Here is a 20,246-nt window from a genome sequence, read left to right as displayed (position 1 = left end):
GGGCACAATATAAGTACCATTACCTAGGCATTAAAATTCAAGGGTTTTTTCCAATAATTAAGTCGGATTTCGAAAAACAAGTAGCTTTATCAAACTCCGTACTTAAAATATTAGGCTTAACGCACACTGAACAAATGAACTATTGTTTATAGATAGCGAAATAAAATTTAATTCGGTTTAGAGTATTGTGAAGCGCTAGGCACACACCACCAATGAAACAATATAATATCGTTGTTATATCAATACGGATAACACTGTTTATTGCTTCTACTGAAAGTAAATAGTCCTATAGGTAGGTTAATTCATGTAAAGGTTTCGCACATGTTTTCGTATGCTCTACATAAATAATGTCCAGGTAAAGGTGCCTCCTTGATCATTGAAATGCTAACATTAATGTGGAAATTGCCAGTGTCCGGTAACCTTAAGCTCATTGGGCATGCATTCGAATGAATATATTAGTCGTTATCAGCACTATCGGGAGCTAACCGACACTAAACGAGTGGGTGACTATCGCGCCTCCTGCCACCACGCCGCGTCACTTACGACACAGCTCAGCAATCGCACACATTTTAAACTTTAATTACCAAACAGTTCTAAACTCCACAAGTGTCACCAAAGAGATCCATAAACAAGTTAGATTTTTAAAAAAATCTTACAGAGCCAAGACGAGTTGATCTTAAAAAAAAGTAATGTCAGACAACGTCATAACATAACTTTAAACAAGCCGTGAAAATCATAATCATTATCCATAAGTATAAATCAAATAAACAATGCAAACGATAAGTGCCCAGCAACCCATTAATCTGAAAGTCGTGAGGTTCGAATTGGATTTTTCCGCCCTGGTAAATGAAAAACCGCGTCCTGAGAAGAAAACCAAGAAAATTAGGATACCGAAGATCAATAACAAAAAGCAATCTCCGATACCGCCTCCGCCTTTGATAAAGAATACTCCGCAGGTAAGCTACTGCTATTTTAACATAAAGGAAAATTTGGTAATACCTACGTCGAACCTTGGAATGGAATGGACTTTATAAATTCTCACTTCAGGGTATTGTATTCTCTGACAGCAATTCGACCTATAAGCGTATAGTATCGCTATCTCACGAAGCACAAACGCGGTCCTACTACTTATGTTTAGAAGTAAGTATCCAATAAAGTATAGGTTTTCTTTAGAATATGCTTTTTTGACCGACCCACGTACTGACTAATAAAGTGGCTTCAATAATGATTTGAAGAAAAGTCACATCACCAATCTTCAAGTAATTTCTGAATCTTGTCTGTCAGCGATATCTTATGTGAAGTTATGTGACTGGAAATCTTATTTTGGAAATGCTAATTTATTTTTAATTTTATACAGAAACGAGGGGTCAAAGATCTAGTAGAAGATTTGCTTGACGAATTGTATTCGAACCAAAGAGACTGGAGTGGTAACAGTGGAATCGATTGTAGTCATGGGTAAGAGCACAGATTACTTTATATTTACTTAGTAAGAGTTAGTATGGATAAACTGATAAACTTAAAGAGTCAATACATATAATGCGCTTTTCACAAAAGAGGTAAGCAGAGGAATTCTTCAATAATATAACGATGTGCTCCAAGCAGATATCTAAAACAAATAAAGCCAGAGTGACCTTAGAGCCATTACAAAATGCTAATATTCAAGTTGTAGACGCGTCAATAAGTTCGCAGTAATAATTTATGATTTTATGTCTAGTTCTACATCAGCATCCTTCACTTCGTGTCAATCTAATTGTGGAGAGAAAACAGAAGCCATTGAGCGAAGCTATTTGGAAGCGTTGGGTAAGAACACTTTCAATCAATCGCTTATCTTTGTTTATTTAATCAAAGTAATTTACATTGTGAGCGGCTAGACACAAAAATTTAAAAATTCTAGATTTTAAGAACTTGGCTTTTAGCCAAAAGCAATTTTTCTAGAACATTTGAAAGATTGGGTGATGTTTACAAATAAAGTTTTATTCTACAGAAATCTACTATGTAGCATCTTTCCTTCAATTTCATGAATGAACTCTCACAATGTTTTTAAGTTAACTAGTAGGTACCTGTACCTACATGCGTAGTGTAAAAGTCATTTTGAAAGAATTGTCATACAATTACAGATATTGATGACCTTTGGGAACAAAAGATCGAATGGGAAGAGAGACTGCAAATGGCGGGAGAGCGCCTGGCGAAAAAAGTTCGGGTGCGAGATAGACTGCGGAGACAGCAGAACAGACTCTGTGCAGCCTTCACCGTACTCCTAAGACACATCAGTAAGCATTGAATGAAAAGGGAAATTGCTATCATATCATATAGAAATAAGTAGTCATTTATTTATGAAAACTCTTGGATAACTTCGGAGGATTTGGTCATTTCTTGGACGTAAAATTGCCGTAACATTTAAGAATGAAAATCTGACCTTCGTAAAACCGAAGGGTCAAAGCTATACTCGTCACAAGTTATCTCAAACCTGATGAAACAAAATTTCATGAAGTCATTACTCAATCAGTTAACTTTGTGACATGTGACGTCCCATGATCGATATAATGGCTATTATATCATCATATCGATATACCAATAGCTTAACGACCAAAATGATAAACGAGTTAAAATGGCGTAGTGTCAATATTTTCTGAAAATTAATTGCCAGTTAATGTCCGTAAAAGGCCTCCATCACACGGTAAATCAAATTTCTATCTAAGTCCAAATGGGTAAAACATCTTCTTCACGAGCAAATTGTTTAACAACTACCTACCTAATGGCGGTTTCCTAAAAGCTTTGTACAATTTTCGCTAAACAATGAATTGTTTCTGAATTAACATTTCCAATGTAACATTTATGAGCCTTATTCATAGATAGCCGGTATTACTATTTCATTCATGGGACTTAAAATAGATTCACGCATATCAAAGCTAACTTTACTGGGTATGAGGTGCTTTCCCGTCTATCTGTTTCCGAAACTGACGTACACAGCGGCGCTCAATCGATACGCAACGCACACAGACAACTGGCCGGGGTCCCTTTGCGCATGCCCGCTGGCTTGTACTATGAAACACTGTCACAAAACAACATGGCAAGGGTCTATTTTCCCTCTGAGCATACAAGCAGTGTGTACTACCGTAAACTAAAATCTTATTCAGTTCAGTGGTACGAGGTTGGAAGCCCCGTCGCTTCGTTTCACGACTTTCCCAGTAAACATCACATCAGCTGGTCGACTACGCAGTCTCAAATGCTCTCGAGATATGGCTCATAATTTTTCAATATTTCGGTCTAAGTCATCGGAATCGAAAAGCAAAATAGCTGGTAATGTCGGTTCTTAGCGCTGGGATGTCGTGCCCGTACCCACCTGCAGTGCTACTGCATAGACTTAAGCCGTCAGGTCGTTAACTTAGTGCTTAGTGCAGTTGTGAAGATATGCGTTTATTGTCAAATGTGTTCCACTTACAAGACAGATGAGTGCACTCCTAAACTCTCTGAGGAGCTTGGCAGGTGCATCGAAGCCCGGCTCAGGTACGTCGATTCTTTTATTTCAGTTATATGTGTTGATTAAGAAAGTATCCTTAGGAAACCTTTGAAGTACTGCGTTTGTGATCTTTATCATAGTTACGTTACGTCCGTGATTGATTGTGATTTGTTTTATGTTTAAATACTGATTTCCAAGTCAATGTTATTTCTTTATTACGTTAGTTGGATGTAATAATCATAAACCTAACAGACACTCCTTCTTTATTGTCTGAACCAAATTACTTTATTATGTAAATGTGTAGTTTCGTATCAGTCATTGGCGACTCTTGCGAAATTATCCTCATTGTTTCCATGAAAACATCAGTAGATAGCTAAATAGGTTTCATTCGATATTTATATAATGTTATGGTAGTGTCAAACCTAACCTATATTCATTGATATACGACTCCAGTAAATTGGATACAAAATAAGGATATCTAAAAGATAAGTAATATTTGGATAAAAGACCTACATAATGTGTTCAAGATAGTAAATTATTGTATCAGAATCGGTCTTAAACTCATAGTGTCCATTTCTGCACGAAGAAAGATATAAAAATAGCATGTGTGAAATGTATGTTAAATCGATACTTTTTAATAAACAAACTCATACAGGCTTTTTGCATCAGGCGTTTGTAATTTGTCTCCCAATCCCCCAAGTAGATGATTGAATCAAAAATGTAAGCGAGTTGCGAAAATCGTAAAGTTAATGCGAGCCAAATAAAATTTCAGTTAATTGCAATGAGTTTGGTGATGCTCGACCTATCAGTAATTATTATAAACAGATTATAAGAACAGTGATATAAGATAGATTAAGAATGCCAGGTATGCAGAAATATTGCCAAGTTCCTGCAAAAGCTTAGGATAGACCTATTGAAAGAATCTTTTAGATGGATTCTTCAAATCGCAGGCAGCAAATTCTTGGTTCCAAAGATTTATCAAACATACACACAACATTGTCAGTGATGTTAAGATTCAATTTAGCAGGACAGAAGGTATATCGTGATCTTTGTGTGTGACACTGACACCCTTGCGTACCGAGAAAGACCTTTTTGTGAGGGAAATCGTCGAAACTCTTACTGACTAAAACCACCTTGTTCTGCGGTCCTTTATTTACCACGGCCGCAATAACTCTTTCGAACAATCCCGCAGCCCCGGCAGGCTTCGGCCTTAAGGGGACTCCGCTGAATTGGCAGGTTTCAACCCTAATTTTGAATTTCGCTGATTCTCTTTGAGAAACACGAGACCTAAGTTCCTTCTGTAGGTAAAATAAAATTAGCTAACTAAAATTATTTATGTAATTATACATACATTAACATTCGCATTTTTGGTGTAAAGCGGGCGAGAGTGGCGCTCGTTTCGGCGTGACCCCCGGCGGGGGCGAGGGCCCGGGCGAGGGCGGGTATGCGGAGTGGCTGCATGCGATGCGCCTGGTCGCGCGTCTCCCAGCCGGCGTACCCCAACACTTCCGCAGAAAGGTAACCACTAGACATGTCAACAAGTCAGGAGATTATAGAGGACTTTTCAGTAACGTGAGATGCTAGAGAAAACTTCTGGTTTCAGATTGGATTAAACTTCGGAGTGTTATTTTTTATTGTCACTGCGAAGGCTGTATGAAAAGAATTCATTGAGCCCTAAACCCGTGTAATAGAGGAGAATAAAATCTTTGAAAGATATTAACATTCACATTAAGGATTTGCTTCTGTAGAACGATATCCAACCTTCAATTCTTCACACACACGCTTCGCAATCTTTCCCGCCGATTAGCCACCAGCCGAGACCCTCAGCGATTCTCTACGAGGTGTATGGATTTTCATAAAAATCACCGTCACTGTCACCGTCTATTGATGAATTCTAACCATACTAAGAAACAAATGTAGACGCTTTTATATCGAATACTGAAGCTCCAAATAGCAAATACCACATTCATAAATAAACTAAGTTATCCTAAAAATAAACAGTAACCTTTGTCTACTTGTTTTCACGAAATCACATTTCTGAAAGTTCCGAGAGAGCACTGGCGTAGAACTTGTCGTTTTACCTTTCGTAAATAAGTTACGGTTGACGTCATTCTTATTTAGGTATATCCTCTCTTTCAAGATAACGTATATTCGTCGAGTTTTAGAAAATTAACATAAGTTAAACTACTATAAAAAGACTATAAAATCAAATAAGTAGGTAGTAATTAACAGTCCTCGTAGTGTTGCTCAGACTTGGTTAAAAGATAACAATCTTTATTTTTTTTTATTTTCTCTTCAATGACAGTGTTCTTTGTAACAAACCCATAACTAGCGACACACATAGTCTGATGTGGTTTTCATTCGCGATATTTGGTCGCATTGAGTGACCCTGAAAGTCATTTCCACTTATAATCCGAACCAAGTATAATCGTATAGAAGGCTCTCGTAAGATTTATATCTCGATATTCTGTTAGTGCTTTAGTGACCTTTTTCCATTAATCATTTCTAGTTCATTTTGCCTAAATGTTTTTGTTTATTTGAAGACTTCACTTGAGTAAATTAATATGTACGTTTCACTAACAGCGCTGTCGTCGATCGTTCTGAAATAATAGCGGCTCTTGCTTTGTTCTCTAGGGACAAATCTATTAGGTTTCGCAGCTATTTTCTCTCCAGACGAATATATATTTGTCTAGATCCGTTTTGGTATTATTATTTTCAACAACTGGTATATTACATAGTATGATTTAGTACAAGCTGTTGTCTGCGACTCACATATTATAGACGGATATGATATAAAAGTTTGTCTCTCTCACATAACAAAATAATCTATAATGGCAAAACATGACGATCATCATGTCGATCAACATGTTGATATAATGCCGCATTAGCTCGAAATAAACAAACTTTTGTGTTTGAATTTTTCATATAATTTCATTTAACAACATTAAAGTTTTCATTTTATTTACCACTGTTCTTTGAAATATACACAGCTATGGCTGACACTGGCGGAGCGTCACTTAACGGCGAGGAATATAGACTGGCCGTCAGCGGAGCGCGCCTGTTTCCGCGGCACCGCGCAGCCCGATGACACCGAGCTTGGCGCGCAAATACTGAAGGTATTATGTACTATAGAAACAAAATGCAATCGGATTCAAGTTACACCAGGAATAACCATACATTTCATAAGTTCAAACTTGGAATACCTTTACTTCATGTTAATGAGGAGGTTTACATATTGTTTGGTATATGTTCCTAATTCCCGTGAGGATTAGTAATTCGATTATTAAATAAATCATACACGTACCTACATGTATGAAGCTACATAACAGCCAGCCAATATAATTTCTCATATGATCCAGTAAATTGGATGTCCACACTAGATATGAAAGTAGATGGTTTTCTGAAGGTTATTGGATGAGAAATGGCTTGTAAGAAATTAATAAGGTTAGAAACAAGAAATTCGCAGTACATTAACAAGAAATAGCTTGTGTATTTTTTCTTACTGAAACCTAATATATTTCCAAGGATTTACATCGTACTGGATGTTCTCTATTCTGCGGAGCAGAAGGTCGGGAAAATCAGGCGATGCTTCGCAGAGTCCTGTTGGCATATGCAAGGTAACATTACTTTTCAGTGTTGAGCAATACTATGACTTTATTTTCATTCTAATAAGGTTGATAATGATATTTTTATTACATTTTTAGATGGAACAAAGATGTCGGTTACTGTCAAGGTTTCAATATGTTAGCTGCAATCATATTAGAAGTTATGGACAAGTCGGAATCAGATTCGCTAAAGGTAGAGTTTGTAAAATTATCCATATTTTGAACAAAATGGAATAATACGTAAGTATACTTTTTTGCAACCTTCAACAATTAATCCAATTATTTCTGTTTTTAGGTAATGATATACCTAGTGGAGGCGGTATTGCCCGAGGGCTACTTCGCAGATGATCTTCGAGGATTGTCTGCGGACATGGCAGCGTTTAGAGACCTCCTCCGATTACGCCTACCCCGCCTCGCCCAACACATGGATCACTTACAAAGGATATCTGATGGTATTTATACTTCTATATTTAAATCTGATTCTTAAAAAAAGACAACAAAGAAATAAAAACTATAAGAAGTTCTTTCAATGACGCGAGTCTGGACTTCCGAATGGCCGGTAGTAAATTTTAGAACGATAACTTTTTATTTGAATTTACAGGTGGTGGTGTGGAACCTCCTTTGCCTGACGTGTTTACTATGCAATGGTTCCTCACATTGTACGCGACGTGGTTACCGAGGGAGTTCTTGTTGAGGATATGGGACCTTGTTCTTTTGGATGGGAATGAAGTGTTACTTCTCACTGCGCTAGCTATATGGGATATGCTGCAAGAGTGAGTATTTATTTACTCTTTCGCTTGCACTCTTTATATCTAAATAATGAACTATTTGAAGCAACTACCTCATCTCGTATATACTAACTAAAAGATAGTTGAAGCATTTGAAGCATAGTGGGTGATATCAACACTCTAAACAATAAAGCAATTCTTATTTTTATACTACTAAATTCATAAATTCAAATATAAAAATATTATGACCGTTTCGCTCATGATCTAAAAATGATGTTTATTTCAGTTTTATAAATAGGTAGATACGTATATGCAACTTTTCAAAGATAACATTCAGATTGATATGAAACGCATAATCGGATCGGCGACCACCCCCGCTTTCCTGATATCAACGCTATCCATATTAGAGTTATGACCGATAAAACGATAAAATTTAATATGGCTCATTTTTGCTTTAGTTAAGCTTAGATACGCCTACCCGAATAAATATATGCACATATAGTGACATTCCTATATGTATTCAGAACATTATTTACTAGTATGCTAGGCAACTAAAAATTCTGCTAGGTATTTCTTGAATGACCTTGACTTGTAATATTCCTTTTCTTTGCAGCCGTATCCTATCAGCTCGTTCAGCGGACGAGTTCTACAGCTGCATGGGAGGCGGCGCTGGTGCAGTGTGGGAAGCTGGTGACGCTCTCGTGGCGAGGGTCGTGGCATTCGGCTCGGCTCCCGAGCTGCCCCGACTGCGAAGTCTGCACAGATACCGTGTAGCACCACCAGCGCCGCCCACTTCGGCCCCCATATATCACCCACCTTTACATTCTGCTGTAGGTTCTATTTTGTTCTTTGTCAAGCTGCTTTAAGTGTTAGTCCGTTTATTCGAAATTTTACTACAAGACTTGGGTATACCTTTTCTTGACAGGAGTAGCTACTTGAATTCGGCGAAAGTTATGTTAAGACTTGTGTTTTGTATTCCAGATGCAGTCGATGACGAAACGTGGGCTTCGACTGTTTTATTCAGAAGATGAAGGTGATTCTAGTGATGATGGCAACAAAATGGCATTAGCTACGGTAAGATTTATAGTTTTAAAGCCGCGAACTTTAGTGTGTTATTACTACCCACATGTAATTCGTTTTTATTTGTAGTTCGTGCCTCGACGAGAAGACCGCATAGCAGCTGGGGATAGACTGTCGTTAGATATTGGGGCCTTGAAACGTCAATACGCGCGTCTGCGAGAAAGGCAGAGACAAGCTCATGTTATCTTAGCAGCAGCTTGTGCTCGCCATGCAGCAGGTATAAGCTTAAATTAAGTACCGATAGTTTCTACACATTTAGTTTTAAAAATATGCTATAATCGTATGTTATTTACAATTTCCAGTCGGCGTACCTACCTCACCAACATCACTTACGGTGAACAATCTACTCTTGGGCAAGAGCGCTCTCGTGAGTTCCAGAGGACGAAGACTTGGTCCACCTCCTGGAGCGGTACCACCATCACGACAAACATCAACTTTAGATAAATCTGACCATCGATCACGAGGTCATTCGAATGAAACTATTAGTTGGAATGAAGAAAAAAGCCGAAAGACCCTCAGCAGACGCAATTCTGTTAAATGGAAAGATATTAAAAAGGATAAAACTAAACAAAAAGAAAGAAAAGCGTCCATTGATTTAGATGAGGCTGGCGACGGAATTATTGTTTCTGAATTGGAAGCCAATCAAATGATTGCTACCGTGAGATCTCGTAGTTCAAGCGAAACCTCTTCTTACTCTTCACACAGTGCTTCTAGTACAGACACAAGTCTTTGTGATGAAAATGAACGAGGAAGTGATTCCGAACCTGAAATTCCAGATGACAAGGAAAAGCACCTTGTTAATATTAAGAATAAGAATATTTCCTCCTCCCCAACTCTTAAACAAATCAAAAGCACCCATTCTCTAAACAAAAAAGACAATGCTTTAGTACGTTCGCCTGAAATTCAGGCAAAAGTAAATTCCGTTGATAAGCCAATCAAGGATATTTCAGAATATTTAGATTCTGCCGCTGGCGAACCACTGCGTACTTACATCGATGGCTTTGAAAGTAAATTAAAAGATAGCCTAAATGTTAGTACGGAGCTTACGGTTTTCAATCCTACTAGTATATCACCCTGCTCACCACGAATGACATCTGAAAGAAATGAAGTATTGCAAAGACTTAATAGATCAAAATATGAAGAAAATTCAACGAGCAGAGAAATAACAAGGCCTACGAGTTTTTCAAAATCACCTAATGTCTTTACTGAACTGAGTCCTATTGATCTTTCTCCTTGTAATTGTGGCATAGGTCATAAACCTCCTTATGACTACGATTTTGAAACAAATTTCAAACGGCCGGCTGTAGATGAACCTATATCTAGACCCCCAGATATTATAGACAGCTTCACGATGTATGCTAACTTTGTGCCTGACATAGATTTATCTGATAAAAATATCTCCGATATCGAAAGTCTACCGGGAAGTCCTGGAGCTGAAAGTATTATAGTGAGTGAAGACGAACCACCAATACCTTTAAAAATTGATAAATACTTTGAGCATAGCCCGGAATTCTTTGGAGCACGAGTCACAGACCCAAATAGTGTAGATATTCCAAATCGGCGCTCCACTAAAAGACTTTCCCGGCTGCCAAAAAAACCTGACTCTTTGACTTTACAAAGTAGCCATAATGAGAAACTTATTAAGGAGGAAGCAGAAAGAGCATCATCATTACCACAAAGTCATAGTTTTGCTAAGAAAATATCTGATTCAGACTTAAGAGAAACAAGTGATCTGTTTAGTGCGGCAAAACGAGAAACTCCGGAGATAACCAAAGAACAAAAAGATATATTTTCCCCCAAAGATTACATTTTGCAAACTGGGAGGAAAAATAGTGAACGGGCACTACAAATAATTCAAGAGAACTCAAAAATTTTGAGCAGGATATTAACAAAACAAAATATTACTGAAGCGAAGAGCCCTACTAGCAAATATCAAATAACAAAAAGTGATGAAAATGTTCTCGATAAACAACGAAATATTTACTCTAAAATCGCTCCAGAAAAAACTGCTGAGAGTAAGCTTATTGATTCACCTTTACTAAAAGAATCTACCTCGGATTCATTAATAGGCTATAGAAAAAGAAATGTCAATGATGGAGCAACTGAAACTGATTTTGTGAGAATACGACCTATTTCTATAGATGATCCTTTTTCATTAGAAGTGCGGGGTTCATCCACCAGGGAAGAAGAGTTTTCTATAAAAAACACAAAAAGTCCAAGTAGTGAATGTTTAGGTAATAAGACCGATTTATATGGATGGGAAAATAAGGGGTTCTTAGCAAAAAGCTTTTTGGAGAAAACTGATAATTTTGATTATGATTACAAAAGAAAAGCCAGTGATCTTTCTAGTTACGGTGACGCATCAAATAAAGACCTCAAGCCTATTACATCTTCTGAATGGACTCGCCATTCATTTTCAGGTGAGTCCAAACCATCAGTTACTTTGCCATCTACGGAGCCGAAAGATACCTCAACGTATGATAAACGTTACACTTCAGATGATTACAATTACCCATTTTCAAGTAAATATAACGACTTCGTGTTGTCTAAAGCAAGTGATATTTGTAGCAAAACGGTCAACCAAGGACCCAAAGTTTGCGAAAATATATCTAAGACTGATACCAGCCAAGTTAGTGACTTTGCTCATGTTGTGACTTCCTCTATTAGTTTCACGTATGAACCTTCAGTAGAAGACGACTCACCTACGGGAGCGAAAAGCAATTCAAGTGATACTTTGTGTCAAATCACGTCGTTAGATCAAGTGTCTACGCCAATATCGCCTAAGATGTTTCCTCGAGATACTCCCACTATTCCGAAAGACTACACAGAAAAAAGTGATAGAACCAAAGTAGAGTCAGACGATACTTGCAGTGCTATCACTTCGCTGATCGAGACGGACACTCTGTCGTCGCTGTCGTACCCCCGCAGTCCGTCGACGGGGTCCTACCACCCCTTTCCCACGCGCCCAGTGCTCCGCATGCCTAAAGAGTTAGGAGTGCGATTGGGCATGTACCCTAAAGATGTGATCAATTCCCCATCAAAATAAGAATAAACTTATAGGTTACCAATAGCAAACGACACTATTTCTAAGGTTTTTTGAGGCTTAAACATACAAGATCAAGTTTATTATCAACTTTTTTTAGGTTTTTTTTCTCCTTTCATCAAAGTAAGATAAAAATCCATCACAAACTTTTAGAATTCTATTGTTTTAATTTAGTTTTATGATTTACATATTATGTTATTAAATTATATATATTTTGAATGTAAAACTTATCTTCTGCTAGATATTATATTTAAGTATTTGTTTTGTTTTAAAGCTTGGAAGCTAAAATGTTGCTCTATTAATATTACAGTTTAGAAATATTATACGTACATTTGAAATACAAAATGTTTCACTAAATATAAAGCGCTTGCGGGAAGTTTACAAATTAATATTGTTATGTAATGTGAAACTTTGGTATTTCAAATAGTAATTTGAGCTAGTAACAAAACAAACACGTTGCCTTGAATCCAATTTAAATGTTATGCGTAATAAATAATAATCCTTCGCAATATTAAAATATTTGTACAATAATAAGGTAGATAGATTACTGTTTGAAGTCAATATAATTTACGGCAATTACTTATTTGTACTGCTATAGAATAATATGCAAAGTGAAGAAGATTATGTTGTTAGAAGACAATATTTTATTCTACAACAGTATTGAGAAAATATACATAATGCGACAGATGGTTCATTCTTTCATTATTAATTTATTACACCCTTAAGTAACATAAAATATAAATAATACAAAACATTTGGGATATAAAGGGTTAAAAACATTTCGTTTTTATTTAATGTCATCCCATAAATTAATTTAAATACATTGCAAATAGCTTAGAAATCGTCTAGCACCGGTGGGCACGTACACACGAGATGTTTGTCTCCATACATGTCATCAATACGGCCCACTGTTGGCCATATTTTTGTTTCTCCTTTCACAAATGGCTGCAACAAAAATATTAACTTCTTGTACTCTCTGAAAAATGGAAGACCGAATAGAATTTAAAAAGATGAAACGATTATCTTACCGCTGGGAATGCAGCCTGTTGACGACTGTACGGGCGATTCCAGTCTTCAGAAATGACTTCCTCTTGCGTATGTGGAGCCATCTAAAAAACAAAATAGAACATAAAGAAATGCTGAACAATAGGACAAGCACTTATGTATGACAAAACTGTATATAAAATGACCTTTAAGGGATTTAGACGCTTGTCCATATTTCCATCTTCTATGTCTTTAATTTCCTTTCTGATTGCGATCAGAGCTTCACAGAAGCGGTCCATCTCCTGAAGGTCCTCAGATTCCGTGGGTTCTATCATTAGAGTGCCAGCTACTGGCCACGACATTGTAGGGGCGTGGAAACCTTGAAAACAAAAATAAAGTGTTATGGATTTCAGAACTTTCAAATCGTAAATGCCAAATTTTACAGGCCCATAAAACCACAATAGAAATACAGTTTCAATTCTGAAACATACCAAAGTCCATAAGTCTTTTAGCTATGTCACCAGGCTCGATGTTGGCAGATTTCTTCAAATCCCTAACGTCGATGATAAATTCGTGTGCCACAAGACCTCGTTCGCCCTTGTACAAAGTTTTGTAATGGCCCTCCAGCCGTTTAGACATGTAGTTCGCGTTTAGAATAGCCACCTGAGTAGCACGCCTCAATCCTTTGGGACCCATCATCTAAAACATAAATTTTGGTTTATTCTGGGCTCTCATAAGCTTAATAATAAAATTACACTGTATTTATAGTCCCAAAGCTTACCTTTCTTAAATGGTTAAAATAGGAGATTAAACAATACATGCACTTGTGCCAAGGAAACGGGCTTTTCAACATTTGAGACACCTTACAATTGTTCTTTAGTACTTACCTTTATATAAGCCCAGGAAATAGGTAGGATAGCTGATGATCCAAACGGTGCAGCACTCACAGAACCGAAACTATGAGCTGCGTCACCCAGGTCTGCTAATGGATCAACAACAGGATGTGACGGCAAGAATGGTGCCAGGTGAGCTTTCCTAAACAAAGATGTTATCGTCAAGATAAATTGCCATTGATTTGCACCTAACAAAATTGTTTTGGTAACAGAGTCACAAAATTCACGCTTTCCACGTGCTATTTTAGCTGAAGCTTTCCTCGCAGCTCTCCTCCATTTTTGTTTAGACGTACAACAGAAGTAGGTTTCTAGGGTTATTACTGCTTATATCAAGTTTAACTTATAGTATACAGATGTTTGTTATTTCTATCTAATAAAATAAAAGAAAACTTACACTCCAATGGGCCCCATGCCAGGACCTCCACCGCCGTGAGGGATGCAGAACGTTTTGTGTAAGTTTAAATGTGACACGTCGCTGCCGTAGTCTCCAGGTCGGCAAAGGCCCACCTGTCAAACAATATAGGTATTCATAAGATCTATTTTAAAATTAATAACATTTTGTATGACAAACATCATTATAGCCACGGACGAACAAATAACCCACCCAAATTACCTTTAACTTTCTCGATTTAACGAAGTCATAAATTGGACATTACGCCCAAAATGGAGCCCATAAAAACGTTGATATTGACTCCATAAGAAAGGCATTCCAAAATATTTACGATTCGTTTGGCGCTTAAAACAGTTCATAGCTACTAATTTCGGCACAATTTGATCGAAATTCGCGCATCAATAAAACCTACTCCCCATTTAGCACGTAACAGGGGAAAATTCTCGTTTCAAAACAAAATTTGTGAAAGTGAAATAATAATATTTTGAAACATTCGCTTTGAGCCCCATGAAAAATAATAACTGAGATTTATTAAGCTGCATTAAAATCCAAAATACCTGTGCGTTCATGTTGGCTCCGTCGAGGTACACTTGGCCACCGTGTTTGTGCACCAACTCACACACATCAGCTGCACGCTCCTCAAATACTCCGAAGGTACTCGGGTAAGTCAACATCAGACATGATATATTCTCGCTGTGCTCCTCTACCTGAAATATCATTAAATTTTATATATGTTTTCAACAAAAAAAAAACAGGGTTTTCCATGGAGAGACTTGCTCTCTGACTCGGGACTCAATTTCTATTTTCAATTTTTGTCTACTATTAAAAATACAGCTGGAAGAATATATAACAAATATACGAGTACGTGTGAGAGTTCTTACCTTCTCTTTAAGATGTGCCATATCTATGTCACCAGAGGGTGTGACTCGTATGGCACAGACGCGCATACCGGCCATGTGCGCGGACGCAGGGTTGGTGCCGTGCGCGCTCACCGGGATCAGGCAGATGTTACGCTTTGTGTCACCACGGAACTCGTGGTAACGCTTTATTGTACGCAAACCCGCGTACTCGCCTTGAGCACCACTGAAAAATACAAATTCAAAAGTAATATTAAAATGCATGTATAAGAATTTTACAAAAAATATATAGACAAGGGCATATTATATATTCTACCTCCATCACTAGACACTGCATTACATGAGAAAATGGGATAATCGCTTTCGACTCACCTATTAGGTTGGAAAGAGACGCGATCGTATCCTGTAACGGCACAGAGATCACGAGCTAGCTCTTCAAACAACTGATGGTACCCTTTGCACTGGTCTAGTGGAGCGAACGGGTGGATGTCAGTAAAGTGCTTGAACGAACACGGCATCATCTCCGTTGTAGAGTTCAGCTTCATTGTACAAGAGCCCTGCAGGTGGTAACAGAGTAAAGTCATTCAATAAAACGTACATAATCACGTGCAAATAAACTGATAAAGACCCCCACGAACTTCTCACGTTAACTTGTTATTTACTAACACTGTGATAAACTTTTGATTGTGTTAATGATTTTTTTAAAGGTCAAATGATAAGGATATTCTAACTGAAGTTCGCGTTGATATTCAAATGAACTTACCAATGGAATCATCGAATGAACCAGTGACACATCTTTGTTCTCAAGGCGCTTCATGTAGCGCACTATTCTTGTTTCAGAGTGGTGCATATTGAAGACAGGGTGAGTTAGATATGGAGAAGTTCGTCTGAATGGGCCTTGTTGCACGCTGCGGCTTCTTACGTCGTCAGATTTGGTTACCTGTAAGGATATTTACACGTTAATTGGCAGTGTTAACAGCACATTATATTCTTCTTCAGTCTAAAATCGAAATTGTTTAGTTTTGATGCGCATTTGTTATGTAAACTATTTCTCAAGTTTACCTCTTCAACGGGTTTAGCATCGAAAATCCACAGCAAGTCATTAACGTCTTCCATTGTAGTAGTCTCATCCAGGGCTACTCCCACAGCACCATCATCGAAGTACCTAAGGTTGATCTTCTTCTGTTGTGCGCGTGATTTGATCGCACTGGCATCGTGTTCAGAATTAGGGACAACGTGAAGTGTGTCAAAATATACGTCGTTGGATTGCTTGTGACCACGTTCCCTTATACCTGAAATATTATAAAAACAATCGTACTTTTCAATACTGAATGGTAGTAGAGCATAATGTTTTGTTCTAAATGAGCTCTTACCGTGATCGAGTACTAGAGTCGCATTATGAACTCTGGTCGCGATGTCTCTCAAACCTTGCGGGCCGTGGTAGACTGCATACATAGCAGACATATTGGCTAACAGCGCTTGTGCTGTACAAATGTTTGAAGTCGCCTTGTCTCTACGTATGTGCTGTTCTCTTGTTTGAAGTGCTAACCTAAAATTCATTGGGGGTTATGTATGTAGTTTAGATTGTAAGCTTATTTTTTTCTCTATAAAATATTTTATTCTGATATTCTCTGGTAGTACCTGTAAGCATCTCTCCCAGTAGCATCTCTGGTAACTCCAACCATACGGCCAGGCATCAGACGAACTAGCTGATGTTCGGCTGCGAAGAAACCGGCATGTGGTCCTCCGTAGCCTAGGGGAACTCCCAGCCGCTGTGATGTGCCAACTGCGAGGGCAGCACCACATTCCGCTGGTGGTCGCAGAAGTGCAAGTGCTAGCAAATCCGTTGCCACCACCACTAATGTCTGTAAATTGTATTTGTTTTATGAATGAAATTGGTTTATTTATTGGTACTTGATGGACACAGCATGTTTGAAACTTACACCATGTTCATGTGCAGCTGCCGCCAATCCAGAATAATCGTATACCAAGCCCCTTGTATCTGGGCACTGTAGCAACACTGCAGATATGTCTCTCTGAGCGAAGTCCACTTGACGAACATCTGGAACCACGCTTACTTCTAACCCCAAAGCATCGAGACGAGTTTGTACTACAGCTAACGTTTGTGGGTGCAGTCTCTCTGATACTACGAATTTCATTCGCTTGTTTAACCTGTAGAATATACGACATTTTAACTTTTTTAATGTATCTACAATAATTTATTAACAGTAAATTACAATTTATAATAGTAAATTATTGTTGCTTTCAATAAGGGGATATTTTGGCTTCAAAAAATAATTTCAGAGCAAATTAGAACGTTTCCAATTATTTAATGAGACATGCCTTGACCTTTTATCAACATTGTTCATATTTCAATTTCGATAGTACCTAACTCTTAACAATTATTAATTACATGAGTAAGTTTTACCTATGACAAAGAGATAACGCTTCAGCTGCAGCGGTGCCCTCGTCAAGCAATGATGCGTTAGCAACGTCTAATCCAGTGAGGTCGCTGACCATAGTCTGATAGTTGAGGAGACTCTCCAATCTTCCTTGAGCGATTTCTGGTTGATACGGTGTATATTGTGTAGTCCTGTCAAAGTTAACAAGGGTATTTTTAACTGCGTCAATTTGGAAAAAAAAATTGTTGTCGCAAAGTATAGTAAATATAGGTAGAGTTAAAACAAAGTTGAAGAATAATTACCATCCTGGATTTTCGAACAAGTTGCGCATAATGCTGTGTGGGACACAGCAGTTGTGATAACCCATGCCTATGTAAGACCGCCATATTTGATTTTTCTCTGATATTTTACGTACAGTTTCAATTAGGTCATGTTCACCTGAAATAGAAAAGTTATTGATTAATTACCTAATTGAACAAATAATCACAGTACATTGTCAATTAATATTCCAAATGATTACTCACTCATAGGTTCACTGATGTCCATGAGACCATGAAGCTGAATTTTTTGTGGTACTGCATCGTCCGTTAATTGATCTAAGCTCTAAAATTAAAATGAAGGCAAAATAATGAATACTAATTTTCAATCGAATATTAACATCATCATCGCTATAGGATATGATCACTGATTTTAAGAGAGGTGTGTGTGTGTGTTACTTGCCTTATAACCGAGCGAATCCAACATAGTCACTACATCTTGATCTCTAGGTCCTATATGCCTGCTAGGGAAGTCTACACGTTCAGGAAACAAACTATCTGACTTTGTTGTTTGCGTAATACATCGAACACCATTTTTCCACAATTTTTCATTCGAAAAACCTTTTTGCAAATTATCAAGTGCGTTTTTCGGCACTAAACCGCGTTTAATAAATCTGTACATTTTTAAATGTTAGCAAATGTGCAACAATTAATATGTATTAACCATTTTATTGTCCGACTTACGAAAGCGACAGTAATGTACTGATAGAGAGGTCAAAACGTCTCTCAAGTACAGAAGATAAGGAGAATAAGTAAATATTATAATGATTGTTTGTAGTACACAATTGTAGTCATAAACCGGGTCATTATCGTTATTGGTATTATTGACTCCATTTAATAATGACGACATACAAGTAATAGCTTAGAAAATAATATTTACTAGATCAAGAATGTCTGACTTATGTACGATACCTACGCAATAAATATGTGACTCTTCTTTTAAAGGCAAGTTTGAAAAAAAGAAGAGATCTTCTTTTTTTCAAACTTGCCTTTAAAAGAAGAGTCACATATTTATTGCGTAGGTATCGTACATAAGTCAGACCTCCTTAAGATGAGCTCAATTTTTTCCCATATTTTCTCTATTTGTGTTCTTCTTGTTAACTTATTTTTGCTATATACGATACGTGTTACAATAATTTTCCTCGGAAATACAGCTTCTTGAAAAACGCTTAAGAAAATACTCCATGAAAATTGCCTGAGTGTGTGCAATTCTTAACATAGGCTTTAAACTTGTACATGATTTAAAATTATAAAGTGTGAATTAATGGTTATTACAAACAGAATCATATTGATGCACCTATTCGATTTAATTAGGTAATAGTCTTCATAAATTATATACTAAGTACCTACCTATTTATTAGATACCTACTACGCTTCCTTCATATAGTTACGAGAAGATCATTAGCGAAAGAAGAACTTACACCACACCACCGTCTTTAGTTTATTTAAACACAGGAATATAAACGTCATACTTAATCACAGTTCACACTTTCGTCTATAAAGCCCGTATCTATGTGCTTTAAAAAAGATATGGTACTTATGGGTAGGTACTTATTAACTTCTCATTGAAAGACGTTAAGCTACTATGGCTTTCTTTTTAATGTTAGGTACTCACCCGGTGGATTCTATTGTCTATATTCGGGACTTTTCCAATATAACTCTGCTCTATTTTCTGCTTATTTATTTGTTGATACAAAAATAGTTGAAGGTAGGGAGGCTATTTTAGTTCTAAACGAAGCAATTTTTTTGATAACTAGGCATTTCTATTCTTGTAAAAAGTGGTTAGAAACAACCCAATAGATACTTTGTAAGTAAATCAAAATACCTGCACATATTTTTACCTATCAAAATAGGTAGGTTTCAATTTTTTAGATACCTACAGGTTTTAGTAGATACCTATAGGTACCGCAATGAAAAAATCCTTTTCTAGTAGGTACCTAAGTAGGTATGTTTCTATATGAAACGACTACGCAAGTAAAACCATGGGAAACAGCTGGTTTATGAAAAATCTTCGCTTCGTTTGTTTTAAAATTTCAGGTATTTTACTTTTTTCATTTATATACCTATTTACATGTTCTAGTTTTTGGCTTTTATGACATCTAAGAATAAGAAAAGAAAGACATTTTCTACACCTATTAACTAAATTCCAGCTATTTATTAATTAAAACTTTATTTGATGACAACCTTACACTTACGGAGTTACCTTGCATATATGTGCATACATATTTATAGGTACCCTTTTTCATATCTGCTACCTTCGAAGAAAGCAAGTATCAACTGACGTTATAGATCTAGGTAGGTGTATCATATTATTACGTAGGTTTACGTAATACAACACGACACAATTCCGTTTACTAGGTACGTAATTTCAGGTAAATCCCCTTTCGTAAATAAAATGTCAAAAATTGTTGCCACGATACTTTTTACGCAGCAAGTTATATTTCGGAGTCTAGATTAAAATCTCTATAGGTTAATGTGCTACGTCT

The 20,246-nt window shown here is 37.1% G+C and overlaps 2 protein-coding genes across 3 annotated transcripts; one reads left to right on the top strand and one right to left on the bottom strand.

Annotated features, from left to right (window-relative positions):
• The first annotated feature begins 506 nt into the window (after positions 1–506).
• On the top strand, positions 507–12,603 carry LOC110378979 (uncharacterized protein). 2 transcript variants are annotated; one of them, XM_021338452.3, is made up of 14 exons: positions 507–956; positions 1,358–1,455; positions 1,715–1,800; positions 2,118–2,270; positions 4,839–4,978; positions 6,451–6,576; positions 6,986–7,077; positions 7,165–7,258; positions 7,361–7,517; positions 7,667–7,838; positions 8,407–8,623; positions 8,775–8,867; positions 8,943–9,090; positions 9,176–12,603. In XM_021338452.3, exons 1-14 carry the CDS (start codon positions 771–773, stop codon positions 11,917–11,919), a joined length of 4,506 nt encoding a protein of 1,501 aa, XP_021194127.3. In that variant the 5' UTR covers positions 507–770; the 3' UTR covers positions 11,920–12,603. The 2 variants fall into 2 exon arrangements, with proteins under 2 accessions (XP_021194127.3, XP_049702708.2); XM_049846751.2 differs by lacking the exons at positions 507–956; positions 1,358–1,455; positions 1,715–1,800; positions 2,118–2,270 and adding an exon at positions 2,444–3,507.
• On the bottom strand, positions 12,062–18,500 carry LOC110378978 (glycine dehydrogenase (decarboxylating), mitochondrial). Its single transcript, XM_021338451.3, has 18 exons — positions 18,164–18,500; positions 17,968–18,046; positions 17,746–17,881; positions 17,470–17,634; positions 16,985–17,213; positions 16,683–16,906; positions 16,415–16,590; positions 16,104–16,333; positions 15,805–15,981; positions 15,414–15,598; positions 15,066–15,267; positions 14,742–14,891; positions 14,188–14,300; positions 13,788–13,935; positions 13,392–13,599; positions 13,107–13,279; positions 12,945–13,025; positions 12,062–12,861 (listed from the first exon to the last, which is right to left on the bottom strand). The coding sequence occupies exons 1-18, from the start codon at positions 18,380–18,382 to the stop codon at positions 12,751–12,753; spliced, it is 3,006 nt and encodes a 1,001-aa protein (XP_021194126.3). The 5' UTR covers positions 18,383–18,500; the 3' UTR covers positions 12,062–12,750.
• Positions 18,501–20,246: the final 1,746 nt, after the last annotated feature.

Source organism: Helicoverpa armigera, chromosome 4 (assembly GCF_030705265.1).
Source record: "Helicoverpa armigera isolate CAAS_96S chromosome 4, ASM3070526v1, whole genome shotgun sequence".
Classification (NCBI taxonomy): Eukaryota; Metazoa; Arthropoda; class Insecta; order Lepidoptera; family Noctuidae; genus Helicoverpa; species Helicoverpa armigera.
This window is presented reverse-complemented; position numbering and strand designations above follow the sequence as displayed.

Coding starts and splice junctions, on each gene's coding strand:
- LOC110378979 (XM_021338452.3), top strand. CDS start 771: ATGCAAACGATAAGTGCCCAGCAACCCATTAATCTGAAAGTCGTGAGG. Junction 2,271..4,838: donor CGTACTCCTAAGACACATCA/GTAAGCATTGAA, acceptor TTTGGTGTAAAG/CGGGCGAGAGTGGCGCTCGT. Junction 7,518..7,666: donor CTTACAAAGGATATCTGATG/GTATTTATACTT, acceptor TTGAATTTACAG/GTGGTGGTGTGGAACCTCCT.
- LOC110378978 (XM_021338451.3), bottom strand. CDS start 18,382: ATGTACAGATTTATTAAACGCGGTTTAGTGCCGAAAAACGCACTTGAT. Junction 17,635..17,745: donor TTGTTCGAAAATCCAGGATG/GTAATTATTCTT, acceptor TAACTTTGACAG/GACTACACAATATACACCGT. Junction 17,214..17,469: donor GCGTTATCTCTTTGTCATAG/GTAAAACTTACT, acceptor TATATTCTACAG/GTTAAACAAGCGAATGAAAT.